At 40.3% G+C, this 24482-nt stretch overlaps 2 protein-coding genes across 6 annotated transcripts in view; both read right to left on the minus strand.

The window, feature by feature from the left end:
- The window catches only part of RGPD4 (RANBP2 like and GRIP domain containing 4), a 33570-nt gene extending 14424 nt beyond the window's left edge, over positions 1–19146 (minus strand). The window contains exons 1-21 of the mRNA XM_059821522.1: positions 19075–19146; positions 16494–16561; positions 15908–16019; positions 14843–14995; positions 13772–14002; positions 13196–13341; positions 11533–11725; positions 10729–10819; positions 9676–9885; positions 8985–9163; positions 8726–8901; positions 8286–8409; positions 7749–7910; positions 7284–7421; positions 7047–7193; positions 6386–6568; positions 6224–6307; positions 5586–5724; positions 5313–5410; positions 2311–2444; positions 170–2247 (exon numbers count right to left, since the gene is read on the minus strand). Of these exons, the coding sequence (XP_059677505.1) occupies positions 170–2247; positions 2311–2444; positions 5313–5410; positions 5586–5724; positions 6224–6307; positions 6386–6568; positions 7047–7193; positions 7284–7421; positions 7749–7910; positions 8286–8409; positions 8726–8901; positions 8985–9163; positions 9676–9885; positions 10729–10819; positions 11533–11725; positions 13196–13341; positions 13772–14002; positions 14843–14995; positions 15908–16019; positions 16494–16561; positions 19075–19146 (4918 nt within the window). The remainder of the gene's footprint in view (positions 1–169; positions 2248–2310; positions 2445–5312; positions 5411–5585; positions 5725–6223; positions 6308–6385; positions 6569–7046; positions 7194–7283; positions 7422–7748; positions 7911–8285; positions 8410–8725; positions 8902–8984; positions 9164–9675; positions 9886–10728; positions 10820–11532; positions 11726–13195; positions 13342–13771; positions 14003–14842; positions 14996–15907; positions 16020–16493; positions 16562–19074) is intronic.
- Positions 19147–22666: 3520 nt separating this feature from the next.
- The window catches only part of LIMS1 (LIM zinc finger domain containing 1), a 75359-nt gene continuing 73543 nt past the window's right edge, over positions 22667–24482 (minus strand). For 3 of the 5 annotated variants that reach the window (XM_059815652.1, XM_059815626.1, XM_059815658.1), the window contains exon 11: positions 24075–24112. Coding sequence is in view for 2 of the 5 variants with exons in the window: in XM_059815645.1 (XP_059671628.1) it covers positions 23998–24112 (115 nt within the window). In the remaining 3 variants the exon portion in view is untranslated. Of the gene's footprint in view, positions 24113–24482 lie in introns of all 5 variants that reach the window. The other 2 variants (XM_059815645.1, XM_059815638.1) reach the window with 1 other exon arrangement.

Raw genomic sequence — 24482 nt, forward strand, 5'->3', positions numbered from 1 at the left:
TTAAAATTCACTCCTTTAGTTGAAACTCTTGAGAACATGTGATGTGGGTGCCTGCATTAGAACTGAAAGAAACTACATATTACGAAGACGACAGAGTAATGAATAGCATAGAGATGACTGCTTAATAAGTTGCATAGTTGAACAAATTACTAGTTCAATTGACACTCACCTTTTTCCAGAATTCTAAATGAGAAGTTAGAGGGTCCATCGTGTGTTGAAGTAGGCAAGTTGTCTAACTTGCTGTCTATAGGCTTCTGAGGAACACTAGAGCTTTTTGGTGGTTCAGAGACTTCCAGTTCTTTCTGCGCTGTGTTCTGAGACACTGGAATATGGTCTTCACTCTTTTTTGGAGGATTAAAGCTGAAGCCAAAGAGAGAACCAGTGGCTGAAGTATTTCCAAATGTGAATGTCTTTGACTTTTCATTACTGAAAATGCTCTTGACAGACTCAGATCCAAATACGAACTTTGGAGGAGAAACCACTGTTTTTGTTGGTGTTTCAGAAGTGTTTGACACCTCTGCGACATCTACAGTTACATCAGAAGTATCATCACCATGGCTGAGGTCAGTTCTTTCTCTGGTAGTTTCTTCTAGTACAGCTACAGCATTTTTACCACACGGAGATTCCTTCGGTGTGTTGGCACGAGAAGAAAGAGGTGTTATCAGTGTGTCTCTCTCTCGGGCATGCTTTGCTTCATCAAAAATTTGCTTAAATGAGTCTGCAACGTCTTGCAGCTTGAATCGCACAGCTAGAAGTTCTACTTTTCTTTCCCCATCTGCAAAGTCACATGCAGTCCACACCCATGCTCTATCGGATCCTTTCATTTGTTGCATATTCATATCTGGAGTTATTCTATGATTGGCACAGAGTTTTAGTACCTGATCCCTTCTCATTACTATACGCACTTGTTTGTTGTCGTAGTTCTGTAATATCTTAATATCCCCAATGCCTCTCTCTTTCCACTGATTAGCATCTTTGTCATATCTGTAGAGCTTAGCTCTGTGACTGAAGACAACTTGCTCGTTTTCCTCACCACTGGTCACTTCCACGAGGTCAGGCAGGGGTACCACAGGTTCAAAGTACTGTCCATCTCTCTCTTCTTCTTGAGTAACATCAGAATCTTCATCTGTGCCTACTGATGTTCTACTCTGGTTCTGTTTGGCAGGAGATTTGGATGGGCTTAAGGCTGATTTAAAGCTGAAACTAAAACCTGTGGTAGACTCTCCAAATCTAAACAGATTTTTCCTTACGGGGCTACTTGCAAGAGGTGATGCATATACAGAACTACTTACACTATCATCCAATGCTTCTTCACGTAAGTCATAGTTATCCCATTCCAGAGTAGGCCCAGTACTTTCAGCATGCGGCTTTATAACCAGATCAGAAGTACTGCTGGCACAAACAGAGTTTCCATTTTCCTCTTCTGACAGTTTAGTTTTGTCATCTGTCAGAAATGTTTTGAGATCTTTTAAGCCACACTTCATTTCTTCTGCTTTCTGTATAAGTTGAGCTGTTCTACCTGTATCAACAAGTTTATGGGGTGTCTGCAGTGGTATATCTAGTAGTAGCCTCTGACATTCTTCAAACTTCTGTTTGAACTCCTCAGCCTGCTCTGGTGTCTTAAATTTTGCTGCCAGATGTTCCAACTTTGCATCACCATCAGAGAAGTCATTGGCCATCCACATCCATGCTTTATCTGAGCCAGACAGCTGTTTCAAGTTCATTGTTGTTGTTATCCAGTGGTTTGCACACACCTTCAGTACCTGCTCACGCCGCATTAATATCCTTACTTTGCCATTAACTTCATTTTTAAGAATCTTCAGATTGCCCACCCCACGTTCTTTCCACTGGCTTGTTTCTGGATCAAACCTGAACAGCTTTACTCTCTGGGAGTATAACACTTTCTCATCTTCCTCTCCTGTAAATGGTTCTACTTTTTCAGGCATCTGAACTATAGGTTCAAAATGGATATCATCACTGTCCTCTGTCTTATACACATCATCATCCTTCTCACCAAGGTCAGCAGATGTGTTTGCTTTGTGATCCGTTTTAGAATCCTGCGAAGAAAACAGCTTTTCACCTGCACCTGAAAAGCCTTTGAAGTTAGGGTCTTTTTTGCCAAACTGAAAGCCTTCCCCTGGAGTACTTTTTGCAAGCTCAGCAAAAGTAGAAGTGTTGCTATTTTGCCCAAAAACAAAGTCAACTTTCTCCTTGTTTGCTGTTTCTTGAAATTGTAACTTAATTCCGCTATCTGAAGGCGGTTCCTTTTTGTCTTTTTCATCAACGCTTTTTAAGAAGCCAGTTGTACACTCTTTGGATGGCTCATCTTTCTTAGCTGTATTTTTACTAGACTCCTGTATTCCAAATTTAAATCCATCTGCAGGCACTGGCATTGAAAAGCTAAATCCTTCCTTTGCAGACTTAGCTTCAGTATCAGAAGGAATCTGAAATGTAAATGATGGTGTCTTGCCTTGCTCAGTATGACCAAACTTAAAGCCCTTTTCTAAGAAATCACACTTAAAGCCTGTTCCCAACTGTCCTCCCACAGGTTCAGATAATTTACTTTTCAAGCCAAAAGTAGGAGTTGATGAGGCATCACCAGCAGGCTTACCAGATGGATTGGGTGTTTGGCAGGCTACGCAGACTGGTGAAGAACCTTCATTCCTCACAAGACAAGTACTACAATCCCACTGCCCTTCCTTTTTAGTAAAAAGCCCTTCAAATCCATTTTTCTGTGGCTTACTTGCATCAGCAATGGAACCAAATCTGGGAGCAGGGGATGCCTGAACAGTAGATATAGGCACATTTGGTTGACTTGGCGAGTTAGGCTTCTGACAAGAACGACAGTTCACATCTTTTGCTTCATTTTGGACTAGGCATACAGGGCAGTCCCACTGACCTTCTTTTTTAGAAAGAGCAGTTCCCAAGTCATTTTGAATAGCCTTTGGAGTAATTGCTTGGCCAAATTTAAAGGAATTTTGTTGACCAGATACCACTGTATTAGTTTTGTTTGGATTCTGGCAGGCAATACATTTGGAGGCAGTGGGTTCATTTCTTACTAAACAGACACTGCAGTCCCATTGACCTTCCTTTTTAGCAAAAGCAGATCCAAATTTGTCCTGCACAGTGTTACCACTGGCTTTGAAACTTGCAGCAGAGTCAGTTAATGGGGTGCTATGTGTTTCCCACATATCTGGATTTGGACTTTGACACGATACACAATTCTTTGCAGTTGCTTCATTTGGAACTAAACATACTTTACACTCCCATTGATCCTTCTTCAAGAGATGCTGCCCAAACCCACCAGAAGAATAGGTTTGTGGGGCTTCCTTTCCAAATGAAAAAGTGGCAGGGCCAGATGCAGTTGATGTAGCTGTAAGGCTGCCTTTGCTATCAGATTGACTATTCACCTCATCTTTTGGGAACTGAAAGCCAAAGTTCAGGGTCCCAGAAAGGGATCTGCTAGGCTCCTTGATGTCCTGATTTGTTGTTTCTCTTGCAGTCCCACCACTCTGAGTCACAGATGTGTCAACATTTGATCCCAAGGTTTTTAAAATATTCTGTGACTCCTCAAACTTACTTTTAAAAAGCATTGCTTCCTCAGGTGTTTTAAATCTAATTGCAAGCTGTTCTGGTTTTGGCAACTCGTCTGCATAATCTAAAGCATGCCATACAAATGACTTATCTGATCCAGCATTTGGAGTTAATTTCATATCAGTATTTATGTAGTGATTTGCACAGATTTTCAGCACTTGGTCCCGTCTCATTAAGAGACGAAATTTGCCAGATACCTTATGTTTCAGTATTTTCACATTTCCAATACCCCTTTCTTTCCATTCTTTAGATTCTGCATCAAAACGAAAGAGCTTGGCTCTGTTGCAGAAGAATTCTTCCTCATCTTCCTCCCCTGTCTTTACTTCAATCTTGTCAGGGAGTGGCACCACAGGATCAAAATGAGGACCATCATCATCCTCATCTCCACCATGGGTGCTGCCTCCCTCTGTTTCATGACTTCTATTGGCCAAATCCGAATTTGAAGTCATAAATACAGGCTTGCTTGGTTCTTGGACACTAAACATATCGCTCTTCTCAAAACCCAGGTTTTTGTGTGCATTTTGTCCCATGCTTTCTCTAAAAGAGATGCCTGGAATATGTTTATTGCCAAAATTGAAGACATTTCTTTGACTATTTGTGTGATCGTTAACTGTTTTTTGTTCAACGTATCTATCATCCTGTAAAGGTTTATCAGATGTCAGAAGACCCAAGAGGCTTTCACTGCTATTAAAAGGTGCATTAGGAGGCTGTGTTGCAACTTGAAGAGAAGAAAAGGTAAAGTCTCCATCATTAGACTTGAAGTTAGTGTTGAATTTAAAAGTTGTTGGCTGACTCGACTGTGCTGGTGTTGACAGAGATGTTTTTGATCCTTCTGCTGTTGCTGGCTGTCCAAATTTAGATTTTGGAAATTCTATCACTTTTGATTCTGCAGGCTTTAAAGTTGGTGGTGCGACTGAAGGCTTTGTGAAATAGCCTGGTTCAGGCAATGGTGGATTTGTGCTTGCTTGTGGAACACTGTAGTTGTAGTAATCATCACACCCACGAGGAGAAATGAGTCCAGTAGCAGGAGAATCAAAACGCAGAGGTGTGCCATATATTTCTTGGGAAAACATACAAGCAGAAGTGTTTTGCAGAGGTGGTGTATGCATCGGTTGTTGATAAGCATATATATGTTGCTGAGGTGTAAGTCGGTTCATGCCATAGACAGGAGCCTAAAGAAAAAGCAGAAAATAATTGCTTTGCTTATTATGGTAACACAAAGGACAAAGTCTTACTGTGCTGAAGCCTGCATACCATGTACTCTTAAAAGCAGGGCATACTTTCATATGAGTTTAAGTCTAAACTAATTTTAACTTAGTTTAAACTGATTAGTTTAATCTTGAAGGGCATCAGAAAACAAGCATTGAAAGAGAGGCACAAGATGAGTGGGCTGTTTTTTTTATGAAAAAAAGCCTTGAAAACCCCATTCTCTTTTGCCATCTACTTTGGCGCAAAGAAAAATTTAAGTGCTATCACACATACCCTGTAGGGGACATGTACTAACGTATTACAAACAGACATGTTTCGCTGGCTTTTCTTCCCAAATCTCACATCCCGAAAGTTAGGCAGAAAGATAAATTATCAGTTTATCCCTAGCAGTCCAAGTTTACCAAGTACTATATAAGCAACTGCAATTACATCCAATTACATATAGAATCAAAAACAGTCGTTTTCAGTAGATCATTGGAAGTAGCTTAAGTGGATAGAGTTGTTCTCACCTTTGTTGGTGTTACATTGGTTGCAGCAGTTCTGAGAAGATACTGAGAGTTATAGGCAGGTGACTGGCTGTAGTAAACAGATGGGCCAGTGGTAGCAACTAAAAAGGAACAGCAGGAAAAGAGCTTATACTTGATATTTTTGTTGCCGTTTTGAATGGACTCTCCACAGCAATCAGTTTTTAGTTGTGAATCATTAAAACATTTCTACAATGTTTTCAAAAGTCTTACTTGGTTTAGCTAAGCATTTAGATAAAAGATTCAGCAGCAACTTACCTGTTAATGGAGCTTCATGAAGATTTTGTGCTCTCTGATAACCCTCTGACATTGTATCTGTTCCATAGCTCTCAGCAGGCCACCGATGAGACGATGCATTCGAGTTGGAATTATTAAGTTTCATTTCTTGCATTTCATTCTGTCAAGACAGTGTGCCAATCATGAGTATAAGTATATATTACTTATTTGTAGAAGAAAACATAAGGAATGGTCCCTACCTTTTGCTATTTAAATGCATGCTCAAGCTCGGAAAACAAAAATAAATAAAGAGGTATCTGCCAGAATCATCCAAGATTTGCCCATGCAGTACAAAGTACTAAGACTGTGTTCTAAACCAGAAGTAAAAAAAAACAGAGCCAAGTAGATAAGAACCAAGCTGATGAAAGCAGAACTCTTTCTGCATACAGTCCTTAGAAGGGTTGCCTCTGCACCCCTGCCCAAGTCCCACATAAGAGTTTTTAAGCAAAAAGATTTACTCTTGCACTCATTTTAGACAGATATTTACAGAAAATAACTCCACTGATTTAAGTAGTAGTATTCTAGGAGCTGTAAGTTAGCCCATGCTATTATCACTAAGTCCTAAACCGTAACTAAAAGGCCAACTGTTCTTCACTGAATACGGTGACAAAATTGCTTACCTTTAAAGCTTCCACTTGCTGACAGATCATCTGAAGTATAGATCTGTGATCTTCTGCCCACTGAGGAGGAGTTTTAGGAGAAAACTGGAAAAAAGTTAATTGAATCTTGTGAGTTTTTATTCAAACATAACAATTCCCCGAAATAATAGCTGGCTAATATACCTTGTAGCTCTTAGTTGGTGAAAGAGAAAACTTAGTTGGTGATGGAGTGGAATGTTTCATCTCTGAATCTACAGCTCGTGACAGACCATTTCTGAAGGCAGGACTTCCCTCTTCACCATTCTCGCCGAGTTCCTGGATCACTGTATCTAGCATTTCCCTCACTGTTTCAATAGACACCGGCAGCTACAAAGTTATTTGAAACACAAGTCATGACTGCAATTCTCCCGAAGAGCTAGACAGACTACATTCAGAGTTCTGGCTGTACAATTCACAAGACTTTTGTTATGCAAATACTGTTTTTTCAGCAAAGCTCTAAATCTGTTAAGATTAACATAAAGAAAACAATTCACACTAATTCTATTTTATCAAGCTATTGATATCTATAAAAAGGTAGTGGCAAAAGCTATTTGTTTACAAAGCTTTCGTTCACAGAGTAGTCAGAATATTGCATGATCTGATAGGTTACAGAATCTACCCAGAATTTAATCAACCCACTGGTCTTAAGCAGGTTATTTGTCTTCAGCAAAGTAGTAAGTTTAACTTGCCTTAATGCAAAGCCTGGTCTAAAAAACCTAACATAAATGCAAACGGTTTCATTTTGAAACTGTAACCAAAGCCACTGCATCTCCTGAAACAAGGTTTTAAAGCAAGAATTACTTACTTTCTCAGTTACTGACATATCTGAGGAGCTTTCCTCAATGATCTTCATTAGATAGTGCTTGCTTTTAAGAAGATAGGTTTTGTGTTCTTCTTGTTCTTCTGGCAGCATGGCATCATTTTCAATCTCTTCCGCCTTCCTCTGGAAGATCTAAAGAACAGGACACAGATTAATTAGGATCAGTCAGAAGGCAACCGAATAAAGCAAAGCATTTTGGGGCAATGCAATTTATAAACTTACCACGGCAAGATTCCAGTATGAAACCACATTCTTAATAGCTTCAAATGCTAATAAAGCGTCATCAGTTTTGCCATCAACTGCATCCAACATTGCAAATGCTATACGTGCCTCTTCTTCATACGCCACTACCTGAAAGACCTACAAAGACAGTGAAAGGCAACTCATACCTAACAATGGAATGACAAATCTGTTATTACTTTTCTTCCTACAATACAAGGCAAATACTTTTTAAAGAAAGTTGGTACTGAGAGTGTCCAGTGCCTTCCAATCATATGCACAGTTTCAACGATAAGAATAAAGATATTTCTTCCCCCTTTAGCAGACACTGATACTACCAAATCTCATCATTAACAGTTTTATAGTAATAACAACATGAGTTGTACAATGCAGAGAAAAATCCCACAACTATGGAAGTTTCTGACATAGACCCTCTCTTACTTCAACCTTGGCTTAATCAATCTGTACCTGAATGTCTACACTATGGAAGTGTTTGAAGAGAGGATCAGTAGGTTCAGGAATACTCCTCTTCTTTTTGATAGTTTCCAGCATAGGCAAAACTTTCTTCCAGTAGTAGACGCTTCGTCCAATGTATTCTTTCTGGTCATAGAAGGAGTTAAGGCTAATGCCCTGGTGAAGAAAAGGGAATAGAAGCACACGTTATTTCAACAAATTTAAGTCAAAATGCTATTCATACATATCCTTCTCCTGTTTTCTTGAAAAGTTCCAAGAGTGCTTCTCTGACACTTGAGATAAATCTCAGGGAGTTTATCTCAAGAGCTAAGTAACATACATGTATAAAATAACACTACAGTTTAAGAGAGTACTTTATAGGGTGACTAGAGCAACTAATCCACCTGACAAAATAAACAACAGTTCTCAATAATACATTCTCAACTGATTTATTTTTTTTTTCCCCTATCTCTATTTATAGTCTATTTATGGTTTGGAAAATGAGAGAAAAACACCTTGGCTTCTAGATATTTAAAAATAATCTCAGCTTACTGTTTTTTGCAGGCTTCTTGCCCAGTGTATAATTAAGGCAGGTTGCAGGCCATGCTTCTCCAGTGTTCTCAAAGTGTTTATTCCATGCTGTACAACAAGCCTCAGTTTTGCTGCTGTTCCTGGTCTGAATATCAGAAGAAACATTCCTTGATTAGTATTCTCTATTTTTCATCTGTTCACATGTCATTTGCTTGACAAATATAGCCCGCAGTTTTAGTCCTAACCTGCCTCTAGTTTAGAAATGCATTGTTAGAAATTAAAATTCTATTTTTAGAAATCTTTCAATTGTATCAAGTCCCTACTACAACAAAGCTTCAATGTCCAAAATATGTCAAAAAAGAAATTTAGTTTTACAAGAATCTATTGGGACTAATCCAAACCGCTGTAGCAGAAGCTGCTTAAAGGCTTGGTCAAACATTTCCAAACTGAAAAAGCCTTACGTTGTTTTTCGCTGAATAAGAGTACGGACAGCATCCCACCAGGATCTTTGCTTTTCGGTATAGAGCTGTTTGCACACTGGCAATGGTAAGAACTGAGGCTGATGCGCGCCATAGTGAGAATTAAACTTCTCTTGCAATTGTAAGTTGCTAGTGAATACCACCCCAAGTAGAAATACCTGTTTTTGTAAAAATAAAAGGTGTTAAATACCAAAAAACTTAAATTGTATAGTACATTTAAGAACTTGGAAAGTTTACTTACTTCAAGGTCCAATAGGCAAATGGATTCAGGAGCATCTGTCTCAAGTCTCGATGTTTCTTGGGGCAAGTGGAAAAGCTGTTTTAACCATTTGCGCATTGGGGGCAAAACTGACATAGAGTTCCACTGCAAGCCAAGCCACACAAGGTGCTGGAGACTGCCATTGTGCATTCGAACAGCACCTGTGCAAAATCAAAGTTGGATGCAGATGTCAACTTCCTACAAGTCAGTAAAACTTGTGTCTCAAAGATGGGTCTCACATTTCACTCTGTCAGAGCAGCCAAAGATACTCTGCAGACCAATGAGCATCAAGATTTCAACCTTCACTTATGAAAGATTACAAGCTTCAAATTAGCCAAACATATCAGGTAGACAGTTCATCTGAGTGCTCGAGCCATCAACCCCTTAAGCTCCTGAGGGGGTGACTCTCAGATTTCCTTTCACTTCCATCCTCACCATATTCAGTCCAACAGGCGACTACTTTTAGCAAATCTATTTACTTCTCCAAAATCTTTAAGGAATTATTCAAGAAGCACTTCTTTACTTTGTAATGAAGTCTAAGTCTTGCCTAGGACATTAGGGCAACTTTGGACAGCTATTCCAGGTATTTGTCTTCTGTTGCAATACAAAGTATTTGCAGAAGACCCTCTGGTACAGAAAGTTGTGTTGAGTTTCAGAAAGCAACACCTCTTACCAATATCATATTTATTAAGTTCCACTTGCACTGGTGCTTGTGTACTGACATTTCCAATATCATCTGTGCCAATGAAAGATCTTTCTCTAGAAGCTCCACTCTCAAACAGGCTATCAAACAATGTAAATGAACCACTCTTGTTTGCAAAAGATTCCACAACCTCTTTAAAGAAGTCTTGCTTGCCATGGCTTAAGTTCAGCAGCATATGACCTAGAAAGCAAAAACATCACTTCACATAAATAAAGCAGTGAACATAAGGAAAGTAATATTTGATACTCTGGACTGTTCTTCCTACTGAAGGCTGGGTGGGAATCAGGATTTCTGCTTATAAAACCTACAGATTGTTAAGTTACCTTCTCCCTGTAATTAGGTCAGTGTTTCAGCAGATAGGCTTTCCAAGCTTTTAGTGACAACAATCCCAAGGCATTTATAAATCCAGTTCTTCAGGAAAACAAAGCCAACTTATTATTATTATTACTATTCTAGGGGCATTGCAACTGTCCTTAAAATAAGTAGCTGTAATACAAGAAGCAGTCTGTCTTATCAAAATTCATTCTGAAACAATTGAACCTGATGTCTAATGGGTTGGTTTGTTTTCATTTAGGCCCTGCAAGAGCTTGCAGACTGAAAAACTGTCTATACTTAGCAGCAAAAAGAGCAAAGCTGATGAACAAGTAAGAGGATGGAAAGGACAGGGGAACAGTAACATTTGCAAGTATTGTTAGACCCAAGAGGAAAAGAAAAATAGTATCAGCAGGCAGAAGCCATTTCCAGTAGATTAAGAGACCATGAAAGTTAAATCCTATCTTAGTGTGCTAGAAAGGCAAAAAGGAGGAAAAAACCCACATCAAAAAAAAGAGAAAAAACTTTAGGTGGCAGGATCAAACTACTGTTTTGTTTTACATATGTAGTCAGAATCTAGAAGGTTTTCTTGCATATTGAAGTGTTAACATTACATTTCAAGATAACGAATGTGTTCTTTAACAAACTGCTTAACTCTTAAAGTAACTATCCGTAACAATAAAAATGGAACTATGTAGCTATTTTTATTACCAGACTGGCTTTTTCGATCACAGGCCAACATTTCTAGCACATCTTGTCCAGTTTGATCCCCTTTTATTAGTTTCGACTTTGGTTTAGGAACCTGGTGAAGGAGGAAATTGTTACAGCTTTTTTCACAATAAGAGCAGATCATTTAGTCTTAAGAATTAGGAAACAAGCTTCTTTCTAGTATTAGAAAACTAGAGAAAAAAATGCATAATTCATTCTGAAGGTACTATGTCACATACACCGGGGGGGGGGAAGGGGTGGGGAACCCACCCAAAACACATAAAACCCTGAGGTTTTATTATTTATAGCTATTGCGAGTAACATTAAGTGCACACAAGAGCAAGTAATACCTGGAATGCAAGTAGTGGCATAAAAAGGACAATCAATTTTACTTCATAAGGCAAAGAATTAAGCTTGATTTTTTTAGTTCTGCTGTCTACACAACAAGTATATGGGAACTATTCAGTTCATCCCCTTACCTCCCAATATCAATAAGCCTAATACTTAATATGTGTGTCCAGCTGTATTACGGAAATGGGGATATACTGTAGGAAATAAACTCACTAACCTTTAGGAATCAGGTTATTCTGACAAGGGAAACAGCTGAAGATACACTTTTACCCTATTCATGTAATTTGAAACCTTCTAAAGAGTTGTGAAAGAACAGGGTTTGGCGAGTGAGGAGGGAGTCTTCCATTAGGCACACAAACACTTGTTCGTCTCAGGAATACATGAGTTCAATACATGTACAAGAAGAATATTTCAAAAACTGCATCAACTAAAGGCATAAACTGAAAAATTACTTACCTGGAAACTTATCAGATAACACAATGCTGCTAGTTCACACACCACTCTCCACTGTGCCTCATTGTGTTGGGCCATTTTCAGTAGCAAAGTTCCAGCATGCATGTATAGCTGTCCTTTCATTTCCACAAAGGTACGAGACAACTCATCAGCCCCATTCACATATGGTTTCACTGACTGAAGTACACGATCAAAACTAAAATGTAGAGAAGACTCATTCTAAGTAGAGTCATGGTAAAAGCTATAGCAGATGGTTTTGGTTGATGTTATTTAACTGTGAATCATGTAACTTCATGGATCAATGGTTAGTACTGTCTCTGTTGCTTAAACCTTAGTTGCACTAGAAAGTACAATAATGATCTCAAACTCCCAAAGCTCTCAACTTAGTTTATTGAAGTAAAAAATATTAATTATTACCTAGGGCTTTACAGTATTTTTCAGCCCTTCTTTGCACAGCTGCTTTCAAAACTATTCTCCCAAACCACGTGGATAAACTTGTTCATTACTGCAGATTTAAAGACATGCAGGAGGCACCAGTCACTCTGCTCTTTCCTTTCCCTCATTCATCAGAAAGGCCCAAAATACAGTAGACAGGTTCTTCAAAAATAGAAGGTACTATAGAAATCTGAAAGCTGTAGGCTAGTACACAACTCCCACTCAGGAGAGGCTTCCCAGAAAACAGTTAAAACACTCTTTCAATTACCTGACAAAACTATAATGGCTGTTAGCATTGCCATGATCTGGAAGTGCTTCAGATGTAATCACCTTGAAAGGCTCTAATAAAATGGCAGCAGAAAACCCAAGATGGTTTTGGTCAAAGTTAGAGGAGAAAAAGATAATAAAACATACTTGGGCATTAAGTATTCCTCATCCATTGTCTGTACTGCTTCAAATACTCATTCAAGATTAACAGATTGAAGAATATTGTTTTACAAAAGACAATATAACAGCCATTGCACAATTGAGGAACAAAGGTTAAGTCAATAAAAGACAGTAAGAAAGGGAAGATAACGGAAAGAAAGCAACACAGATCTTAATCAATATATTGACTACACACATTGTTTTGTACTACTCTAGGTGTGCCACAGAGATACGCCTTGAAGTCAGCTGGCTTAGCCGGCCCTGTAACACCAGCAGTTTTCCCTGAAGGAGAGTGTTCTTACTGAAGTGGCTTCCTCCTTCCCAATTATACTATGTACCTGAAGTTCCTAATTATTCCAGTATGTGTTGTGTTAATTTAGAACAAAATGACCAGGACAAAGCTGATACACAAGAGGTGGGTTTGGGGGTTTTTTTGATTGTTTTTGTTGTTGGTTGGGTTTTTTTTTTAATTGTCTGGGAAATCTGGATTAATCAATTACTTAAGTACAGAACAACATTCTCTTACTGAAGGGAAAGAAGGTACGAAGTTACTTGACCTAGGTTATCAATGAGTCTTCTCCATGGTTGTGTGCTGACTATTCAAAGAAGGCTTGCATCTCAGTCGAAATACAGCTTGGGGTTCAAACCCAGTAAGAACCATTCTTAGTGGCTAGTACAAAGAATCACCTCTCTCATCCACGAACAAGCTAAGCAGTGAAACTGAAACTTGGAAGATGTTCTGTGACTCAGAGAAGAAAAAATAGAAAAATTTCTTTTTTCCACTACATGAAAATTAAGACAGTACCTTTCAAGTGCCTCTCTGCATTCCTGAACATCTCTAGAAGAAAGTGTCATTTTGACAAAGCTGGAATAGGCCAGCAGATGATCTTTCTTGATAGCTCTCCAGTTATTTTTATCAGACTCCAAGTCTTGTAAAGATTCCAGATATTCCTAAAGAAGAAAGTTCATCACAGGATAAGGAACAGTCATCCTTCCATGAAGGCAAGGGCAGTACTTCTCCAAAACATATTAGTAGCATTTACTGTATAATCCAGTTTCACAGGTGAGACCTTAACATATTCTTCAGCAGCAAAGTTCCAGGGAACTATTTGCCTGACCAATTTTATCCCTAATGGAACTGCTGTATTTAACTCAGCGTTTGAAGTTAGAAATTCAATAGCTCTATAAGGCTTAATTTTAGGGAGAAAATTCCAATTAAAAAAAACCAAGAAGTATTTTGTAATTCCACTGGTTTCAGTAGACTTGCATTTGAAGGAGTTAAATCACTTGAGAAATAGCTGTCAGAGTAATGACACTAAGAGAAACAGACCAGTTAAAAAGACACGGAAGACTACCACAGGATCAAAATATGATTAAACACCTCAAATGTCTCTACAACACAGGAACACCATTCCAAACTTGACTGCAAAGGTATTTTCTTCTCTGCCTCCTGACAATGGAGCACAGCATCCCTTAATCTATTATTCGAACGGTAGAGCGCAACTAGTCTGATATTTATGTAGACATCATCTGGTCTTGCGTAAAGTTCTGCTTGAATCAAGTCAAAAAGCTGATTCCATCCATCTTCACCTTTACAATCCAGTAACTGCTCCTGTTAAACATGAAGGCAAGATGTTAATATTTCATTTCCCACATGAGCCTTTTCAGTAACTACAGTACCAGACAGTTTTCTTTCCTCCACTATGCAGACTACATTACTCAAACTACACTACTCTTAATAGCTTTCAGGTATCACATAAAGTTTGATGAAATACTTAAATATTTAAAAATGGAGATAACTATCATAGATTAAAATCCTCAGAAGAATTTGCCTCTTACCAACGGTAAGTAATGCTTGTCAAACCATTAGGTTCGATGACAGCATACCCTGCCATAGACTACCTTGCTTAAAAATACCAGACGTCTTGAGACTTCAGCGTGGTTGCTGCCTAGCTACACAAAATTCATATACCTGTGCAAAAGTGAGACTGCATGACTGAAAGCATTTACACAGTATTTGAGAATTAAAGCATTTCTCACATTCTTCAGAGTTGATCATAGTACAGATTTAAAAACAAAAAAGGCAGCACAGAGCAAGAAAGCCTGAGTTCACAGGCCTGCTGCCTTCCGGCCAGTCACACAACAGAAAGATCAAGTAGTGCCTATCTAGTCTTAACTTCTCAGATGTGATAACTAACACAGTTTCTCGTCATTTTTGAAGAACATTAACTTTGAAACATTAAAAAGAGTATGAATGCCTGTAGCTGCAGCTTTCTTGAAAGCTAGACAAAAACGTCAGACTGCAAAGAAAGTAACATCTAATAGATTAATATTAAAGATCCTAAAATAATTTAGCCAGGAAGAGTTTTGCGTGAGGTGACATGCAAAAAGCACTCCAGTCAGATGCTGAAAGTTTCTTTAAGCCACAGAGCAGAGGTAATTTGGAATTTACCTTCAACCTGTAAACAGCAGGACTCCCAGGGAAGAGCTTAGCAGCTCTCTCAACCCAGTATTTTGCTCTTCCATCAGTAATGTCGTTATTGCATAGTAACTCTGCAATCTTCAAGACTAGATCTTTCTGTGTTGGGTTCAACTCCACGGAACGCTATTTTTCCCCATGCACAGACAGGAGGAAAAAACCAAAAGTAACTTGATCTTACGATCCATATAGAATAGGAAAGAAAGTTATCCCCCCACAAACAGCTATTCAAATTAGTTAGATCTATCAATATAGAATATAGTAAAAAAAATCTTTCTAAACGCCACCACTAGTTTACAGCACCCAGACACAACTGCTGGAATTCAGAAGAGCGTAAGAGAAATAATGCAAAAGCCAGCTCCTCTGCATCAACCACTAGCTACTGCTATACACAGGCAGTAGGACTATAAGGACCTCTGGTTTAGCCAGATATCGACGCTTTTAAAAATATAGTTAAAACACACAGTTTAAGAAGTGTGATAGCACTTCATGGAGTTGTGTTGGCAACGAGACTTCTGAGCACATCATCTCCCTCCCCAAAACCAGAACAAAGACATTCTGATTGAAAATTTGACATATACTTGCTTGCCTAATCAAAACTACATTTGCCCCTCCTTTTTGCCCCTGCCCCCTCCAAAACCAACCAAACAAAAAACCACTAGGCTTACAGTCTTCTAGTAGCAACTAGATTCCTGTTGTCATCACAGTTCACATTAAGGAATTTTACAACAGTCACAGATCCTTAGTCCAAAAGGCAATGTATTACATGGGAAGAATTTAACAGCAGGGAGCACAAAGATCAAGTCCAGAACAAAAACCAAAGAATCAACTTAAAAACATACTACTGAAGCAAGTGATATCAAGTGAAGATTCTCCTCTGCAGCGCTTCATATGCTTTCCATTGTCAAACGTTTATAAATGAGTTTTTCCAGGAACATGTTTCCTTCTATAGGTTTGAGAATGTCCAGCACAGGAGGATTTTAAAAGTCCATTTACAAAGGAATAAAGCAGGACATTAAGGGTCAGTGTAGTACTTACCTTGTAACACCCAAAAGCTTTTTCTATGTTATCCTCAGCTTCATAAATTTGTCCAAGAAATCTGTGTGCTTTGGGATCTCTCTCTTGAACACTGAGGTATGTAGATATATACCTATGGAGGGGAAAAAAGTCAGTTACTTGACCAGTATTTTTCAATAATACTCCCTCCACCAACCTATAATGATAACTTAATCTGCCATACAGGAAGTATAGACATATTTTGTCCTAGATACCTTGTCTGCACCTTAAAGTAAGAAGCAACATTTTTTTACATGTACTGATGCTACTTACTTGCCAGTAAGTATTTCTGTTTATTAAAAAAAGCAGTAGTTCGCAGAAACAGTAAGAGCTACATAATACAATGAGAAAAAAGCGCCATTTCAACCAGGTAAGTTTTTCAGTAACATAACTAATCTTCTTTTAAGTTGTTGTTTTAAAGATTTAAATGGCACTCAATACCCACATTTACTGCTACCTTAAAACAGCATGGTATTGATCTTGGTTTCTCTGGTCTACTTCATATTCATTTAGCTTTTCTCTTACACTTTAGAGAACAGAAAAACAAACATACATCAACACATGTTACCTTTTAGCAAGTTCATATTCTTTTATTTCAAAATAGAGCTTAGCAAAGAGGAATCCTTTCATCGATTTCTGAAGGAGAAAAAACATGACAGACATACTTTAGACGTACGGTAACTTTAAACTAATTCTTTTCAGCAACACAAAACTTTTAAATGACTGTATTTGACAATAGTTACCAGCTCAAATCCACTCCTCATATTTAAGGGTTTGTTTTTGAAAGATGTAGGAAAGATGTAGATTGTAAGAATGAAAAGAGTAAGAGATTTTTTCCTGTAATTAGCAAAGGCCACTAGGCAAAATAGAGATTACAGGTGAAGCAAGCAACAAGCCATTATACATGTGGCATTTCAGAAACAATTCTGATTAAAGAGAGTGGCAGAATGGGGTCAGCTATATTTAATATCTTTTGTTGCAATGTAGCAGAGAAAAAAAATAATCCTACAAACCAAGAGACACCTGTTATTTAGAACGGCTGTAGTATACCATCCTCAGATAGTACTATTTAAGTACACTTGAGGAAAAAGTAATTTCTACCTAAGTCATCCTCAGTTTGGGTAAGAGATGTGTTTATGCGGTAGTTTATTTCTGATGTTGTTGGCCTAAGATAACTTGAATATACACACTCTATAGGCAAAAGGTGAAACACCACCACAGGTATGTTTTGGGGGGTAGAACAGGGAAGCAACAAAGGCAAAGCAAAAAGAAACACACAGAGAGCAGGCAGAGGGCAAGATGGCAGAAGCATGGACAGGAAGAAAAGAGTGAAAGGAATGAGCTAAGAACTAAGTCACAAGCAAAAACCTCAAAGTATAGGTAAACTAGACAGAAATATAAAGCTTGAGCTCCCAGTATCAGTTCAGAAGCAGATTTTGCTTGTGAACCAAAAAATACTGGAACTAGTTACATCTATGATTCCAAACAAGTCTGTACATTTTGAATACACTTGAATTACTAGTCTCCCTCCCTCTCCCACCCCACTATTCATGCAAAATTTTAAGTAGCGGTTTAGAATGAAACCAGGCCTAAGATACTTCAAGTTTTCAGTCTGTATTTTTGAAGTATGTTATAAAAAGGAAACACTGAAATACGTTAGAGTGGAGTCATACTTGGCATATTCTTTTAAACATGGATGAAAAGAAACCTCAAAATAAATGCTTTGCAGCCTTATAAGCACCCCCCTAAAAATGAACACAACAAGAAAACCAGTAACTATTTCCACCATTGACTGTGCTATACAATTAGTTGTAAGCATTACTTAAAAAAAAAACCCCAAACCTAAATATACACCAGTTGGCCCTAAGCACAACAGAAGGAAAGGAATTTTTTGTTGTTGTTGAATTCAACAGGAATATCAAAACAATTAGAGAGCATCTCTGATTCTGACAGTGATGTATTTGACACTGTCTGGTCTAAACAGCACCCAAGTCAATTAAACAAAGTCACAGGACAACTTTGTTGCTGTTGGGAAAGGTACAAATGATGATGTAGTACACAGGCCCTGCATAAAGGCCCTACTGCATAATGGTGAACATGGATGCATTCACACTATACAACACACTGCTGAATATTCTACCTCTGCAATAAAAATCAATTCAGAGCAGCAGAACAGGATCTTTCAGGATTAAATAGCTCCCATGAATTGCATCAGACTGCTCACTGTGACCTGTATACCATTTCCAGATACAATGGAAAGGTAACCAATCATGCAGAGTTCCTCATTTTCCTGTCCAGTTACTAAAATACAGTAGGAAAATTATTTTCTCAAGTTCTCCCTCTCTTAATACTATTATCTCACAAAGCAGTCAAACAGACAAGAACATTAATCACACAGCACGTAAAAGAAAACTGGAAGTGTCTCACATGTTCCCTATTAGAGTTCTTTGTTTTTCTAAAAAAAAAAAAACAACTCAGGAAACTTAGGAACTACGCTCTCACAAAACTGAAAAATGCTGTACTCAGAGAACTGGTGGGCTCTTTAAAGCTACACTAAGGCGTACCAGGTGTAAAAAGCAGGTGCACAGCTCTGGTAACCCCTGCTCCTCGTTAGAGAAAGCACCTCCAGTAAGTGAAACCCCATGCCCTTCCTCACAACAGCTTCCCCTATCTCATTCGACTTAAAAAACCCCTCTGAGTAAATACGGAATCAGAAATACTCCTAGACACCATAACCTCCTCTTCCTCTTACCACCAGGGATAAGGAAGGAGAAAGCAGACCAAGCCCTAGCACCGCAGCGCCCGACACGGCGCGGGAGCCGAAGCACACGCAGAAAGCAGCCGGGCCTCCGCTCCGGGCCTTTTCCGTGCGGGCAAGAGCAGCAGCCAGGCCTCCCAGCTGCGCGGGAGGCGGCCGCCCCTCAAAAAGCGAGGGAGGGCCGCCGCTGCCGCCCCGCGCGAGCCGTCCCTCAGGCCTGGCGCCACGCGAGGCGGGAAGGGACCCCACCACGGGCCGCACGGAGCCAGGACGGGCCGGGCGGCCGCCAGCAGCCGCAACGCTCCCCCCGGGACCGGCGCAGGCGAGAAGGGCAAGGCTGCAGAAGGTCCGTTAGCGGCCCCCGCCGGGGCCCGCCGCCGGCAGCGCTCACCTCTCTGGGGGAAGGCGCGGCGGCCTGCACGGAGGCGACGTACCGCTCCACTTCGGGCTTCGTGCGCCTCATCATGGCGCCGCGGCAGGGGCCGCGCCCGGCCTCCCTCCAGGCGGAACGCCTTCTCCGCCGGCCTTCGCGCGGCGCCTTCAGGGAGGAAGGAGGAAGCGACGGCGGGACGCGGCAGCCGCCGACGCGTTACGCAAGTTCCCGCGCAACCATACACAGCGCTCTGCCCCCGCGAATGCGCAACAGTCGCCCCACGCCCTACCCCCGCGTTCGGCCCATCAACGGCCGTAGAGGAGGGCGGGGCCTCGGCCGGCACCACTCTCTGTGCGTGCGTCGGCCCCGCGCATGCGGCCCTGGAGGGGGACCGAGATGGGGAGCGCGGAGTGGCTGCAGGGCAGCCCGGGGGGCGGGGGCTGGGCGGCGGAGCGCGGGAACCGCGCCTGCGCGTGCGGTGGCGGTGTGGGGCGGTCGCAGGCCGTTCTCCTCCCGCGGCCGAGGGGTTGGGGCCGGTGGGGCGGTGGTAGATCCTCTCCTTGGCCCACGCGATGCCGTTGGCCGGAGCCAGGTGAGGGGCGCAGGGCTCCCGAGCGGCCTGGTACGGCTGGGCGAGGGGAGCGAGGCCGGGATAAGGGCAGGGCTTAGCTGCTGCCAGCCTCCTTGGGAAGCCAGGCTGCCTTGTCTTTGTATCCCGCTAAATTTTAAGGGGCAGCTGATCATTGCTCTGTTGTTACTAGACCAGCTTCCATTCGTGCGCCGGCCTTAGCTGTCACAAAAAATGTTTACGTGTGTGGAGCTGTGCTTTAGTATTTTCTCACCTGAAACTGTTACCTTGTGGCTTGCCACAACTATAATCCATAAGCATAGGCCTTATTGCTGAGACCCAGTGGTCTAGAAAATGAGTTTCCAAACACTGTAATAGCTTTGGTGCGCAACCTTATTTTACAGGTACTGTGAATACTATAATGACATTATTTGTTATCATCCTGAAGTACAGCTGGGAACATGAATCAGAAGATGATGAGGTCAGCAGCCCTGAAGGCAGGATAAATGTGCATGTTACAGGTGTAAGAGTTTGGTGGTGCTGAGCACCAGTGGTTGCCCCACGGTGTAATTCCCAGCAGGCAGCCTCAGATTCTGCTCGCTGGAATTGCCCATCTCGTCTCTCCTCTGCCAGTTCAGGCACTTCGGTCAAAATGAGGCCACTGGGCTCTGTCTCTGGAGAAGTGTTATTAAAAATTTGTCCCATTCTCAATCTGAAGCAACCTGTTGGTAGCTATACGATTCATGCTACACCTAAAAAATACTGACATCCCCAAAGCTCTTACCATCTTTGCTAGAAAAGTAAAAAAACATAACCCAACTTGTTCCTATAAGGAGACCAGCAGCATCTGTGTAACACCCTGGCTGAAAGAATTAACTCTCTTTTATTATTTGCTCTGTTAATGGTGATTTATTTAGACATTGGATTTAATTCCCTAAGAAGAAAGAGGATCTTTTTTCTCTGTACTTTTTGAATGGTGTGTCTACAGCTGGGGTTACCAAATAATTTGTCGGCACCTGGCAGTCTGAGTAATAAAAATCTTGGTGCTAGGGCAGAGGAGAACACTTAAGAGTTGGCTTGGTTAGCTCACGGAGGAAATTTCTGCTCTTCAGCTGATGGGGAGGCATGGGAAATCACCTTCACACAGCCAGGGTCCAATGCCTTGACACTGGTCAGCATCTCTCGCCCATCCCTGTGGAAGTGGCACCCCCCGTGTTGTCCCCAGTGGTTGCAACACCAGGAAGGCAGCTCACCAGGCAGGACAGCAGTTGACTCTAGTGCTGTCCCTGCAACCTGACTGCGCTCAGCTCAGCTCCCTACCTATCTGTTGGAACAGAGGACAGGGTTTAGCCACTGCCAGTGGCAGAAAGGATTTAGGCTCAGCTGCTTCTCCCTGCAGCTACATCCATTGGGATTTCTGAAGTGTTCCCTACTGTTAGTCTAAGCAGGGGCTTCAAAAGGAATCTCTCTTGCCCATGTGTGATTGATCCCGCACAGCAGAAAGGGGCAAAGCTTCTGAGGCATCCATTCCCAAATCCCAGGCTCACAGCCTTCTTTGAGAGACCTAGTAGGGGTCATGGGTAGAAAAACAATAATAAACTCTGCCTCTTTCAGGAAAGTATGTCCAGCTATGCAAAATACTTGTAATACTGACAGGCCAGGAAGTGAGCTTCAACACCAGACCTGTAATTGTCCAGGCTGCCTAATTGCTAGCTTGCTCCCTGGCTCTGTTTTGCAACTGCTTTTAATTAATCCTCTTCATGACAATGGTCAGGGGTATTATTTCAATGACAGTTCACTCCAAAGACAGCTCCCAAGAGAGCAGCGTGGATTTGGGGAACCCGCCACTTGAGATAGGACTCCGATAATAACAGTAAAATTTCACCATCAGGGTGACTAAGCACTGGAACATACTGCCCACAAAGGTCTGTGAAATCTTCCTTGGAGATACTCACAGCTTGGCTGAGCAAGACCTTCAGTATTGATTCAACTTTGAAGTTAGACCTGCTTTGAGCAGATGGTTGGGTTAGGTGGCCTCTAGCAGTCCCTTCTAACCAACATTTTTCCATGATTCATCAGGCTTTGAACCCTCAAGTACACTCAGATGCTGTCAGCGCTACATGGCAGGGTCCGAGATACACATGCTCATGTTTATGAAATAGAAACCGCTGCCTTGGTGAACTGTAGCACAGCATTCACCATCAGGAACTTGGAAACAGAAAAACAACCGTCCCATGTTAGGGCCACAGGGCTACCAAGGTTGAGAGGAGAACCATGGCTGCACAGCCCAAACAAGGCCACTGGATTGTGGATGGATGTAACCCCAAGCAATGGGGATGTGAGCCAGGTCTTGCCATTTAGCCTCAGGGTTTGGGACGCTTCCCGACTCCTTGAGCAGTAAGGCTGTGCATACATAGGCTGAAGGAAAAGATGTACAGTCAGTGTAATGTGAAAAACCTAGAACAAGAAGTGAACTACAATTTAAAGAAAGCATTGCTGAGTATGGTCTACCAAATCCATGGCAGAGTCCGAAATCCCAACAGGGCTACCATGCTAGTTATGTAAATGTTTTTTGGGGATATTTTAAGCTTTTCTAGTTTTGAACACAGTCAGGACTGCATTCAGTTACTGAACTGTTACGGCATTCAATAACTACATAGGATAAAATAGTCAAAAAATACTGTACCTAGCACTAAACTGGAAGTTTGGGGTGACAGTTTCATTACAGTGAAAGGAGTATAGAAAAAAATCGATAGGAAGGTGTATGTTTTAAACTCAGACAAGATATTTTCTTTAGGAAAACCTAGCAACTGTGCCAATTCAGAAGGTATCCAGAAGAATCAAGCTGTTCTTTATGAAACAAACTGCGGTTTCATTCATGAACCTAAGAACTACAGTGGGATATTTAGGAAAGGCACAAGTCTCCTTTAAATCACTATAATAAGGAAGTTTTTACATACAGTCACAGGTAAAAGCATAGGGAACCAAGAGAGCCTAGGTGCTTTCCCACCCTTCTCAAGCACTCATTTATGAGAGGTGATACAAGGTTTAATAACATAGCCTTTATTGATGACACTGGAAAGCAGACGTTTTAAAGCAACTAATTTTTCATAAACAGGAAAGAGAATTTAACTTCCTATGATGTAAATACATAAAATCTATTTAAGTCACTAATATAAAAAAAATTAAAAAATGTTTGCATACTTTATAATGTAGTACCATCAAGAAGTCCTAAGTAACTGCATTTTCTATAAGAAAGGGAAAAATAAAACAGATTTGCATGGACAGAAGTCAATAGTATAAAACAAGTAAATGTATGTCATAAGGAATTCTGATGATTTGTGAGCTCAGTTCTTGAGGATGGCTGAAGAAATAGATCCTAGCAGGATCAAATCTTGTATATTTACACTCATAGGTGTAAAAGTAATATTGCCAGTTAATTGAAATACTCATTTGCAGTCTTGTTCTGTTTTAAGGTCAGGTGTTCACATTTGAAATAAAATACTTCTCACATCCTGTATAGTTAAGGCAAAGTATGTTATCTTTTGAAAATAACTTGTATATAGTTTCTGCATAAAAATACGAAATAGAAAATAAAACTATATATATATTTAATGGAACACTGTTATGTATGGTCCAGCAGAATAAGGCACAAAAAGTAAATAGAATGCAAAAGCATATATAAAAGTTAATGTGTTATTTTGAGTGGAATATAGCAAAATTCAAGTAGTTCTGAGTATACTCATTTCTTGCAATAGGAATATATATTTTATATAGGTATTTCATGCTAAGCCTGATGCACAAAGATTCATCATGTAGGCATAATCTATCAGAAGTAGATAATTTGTACAGTGACTGTATTTAGAAATCTGATACTTTTCAAACCATCTGAAACAAGGCTCCTTTAATGAGACGCCTTGGCCTGAAATCCACGTGTGATTTTTTCCATAAGGTGAAGTATGTTGGTTTCTTGCCCAAGTCACCTGACTTGGGCAAGTTTTGTGTGCATGCTTTATTTGAAGGTTAATACTTTCATTAATATAAATTACAATACAGGCCCCTGAAGTTGGACACATTTGCACAGTTTGTTTTCGCAGGTATTCACAAGCAATTTTTCTGTCTCTGTAGATTTCCGCAGAGATTACTGTGCTGAATGGGCCACTTGCATCAGTTCAACTGCATTATCAGGGTCAGAAACCTTTCAGGTGAGCTGGTCTGTTTATCAACAAATAAGTATACATGTAGGTGTATAGAGAACAGAGATTTGATAGAAGGTATATATCATCATTTGTTGTCTGATTGCAGCCTCAGAGCAGCCCCCCCAGTAATATGTATAAGATTTCCACAAAGGAAAGGGAGAGCAGATGAAGTCTTTACTTCCTTCCCAAAGTTTCAGCTAGTTTCTTCAGTCTTTTCTTCAGCTCTAGAGGAAACTTCTCGTAACACTTTTTGCAGACAGGCTTCATATCAAACTCAACAAATTTATTCCTAAAAAAACAAAGCAAAAACCAGACAAAGTTTTAGCAGCAGGGATAGTGAAAAAAAAAAAAGAAAAAAAGTATCCTAATAAATGTGCACAGGCAAAAAATTACAGCTGCCATTTATACATATATATGAAGTTACTTTCACAAGGTTATACATTGTAGGCCGTAATTACAGTATTCTGTTGAGTGAGTTATACAGTTTTTACCTAGATGTCCATATTTATTAACCGTGTCATTTAACAAGCCTTTCAAACCTAATCGTAGAGCTAGACAGACTAAACATAAGGTAACAGAATAACAAATTAATATTGCAAGTTGCAGTTGTGTGAAAAATATTTTGCGTTTAATTGCCATAAATTCATGCAAAAACTTAA

Source organism: Gavia stellata, chromosome 1, assembly GCF_030936135.1.
Source record: "Gavia stellata isolate bGavSte3 chromosome 1, bGavSte3.hap2, whole genome shotgun sequence".
NCBI classification, from domain to species: domain Eukaryota; kingdom Metazoa; phylum Chordata; class Aves; order Gaviiformes; family Gaviidae; genus Gavia; species Gavia stellata.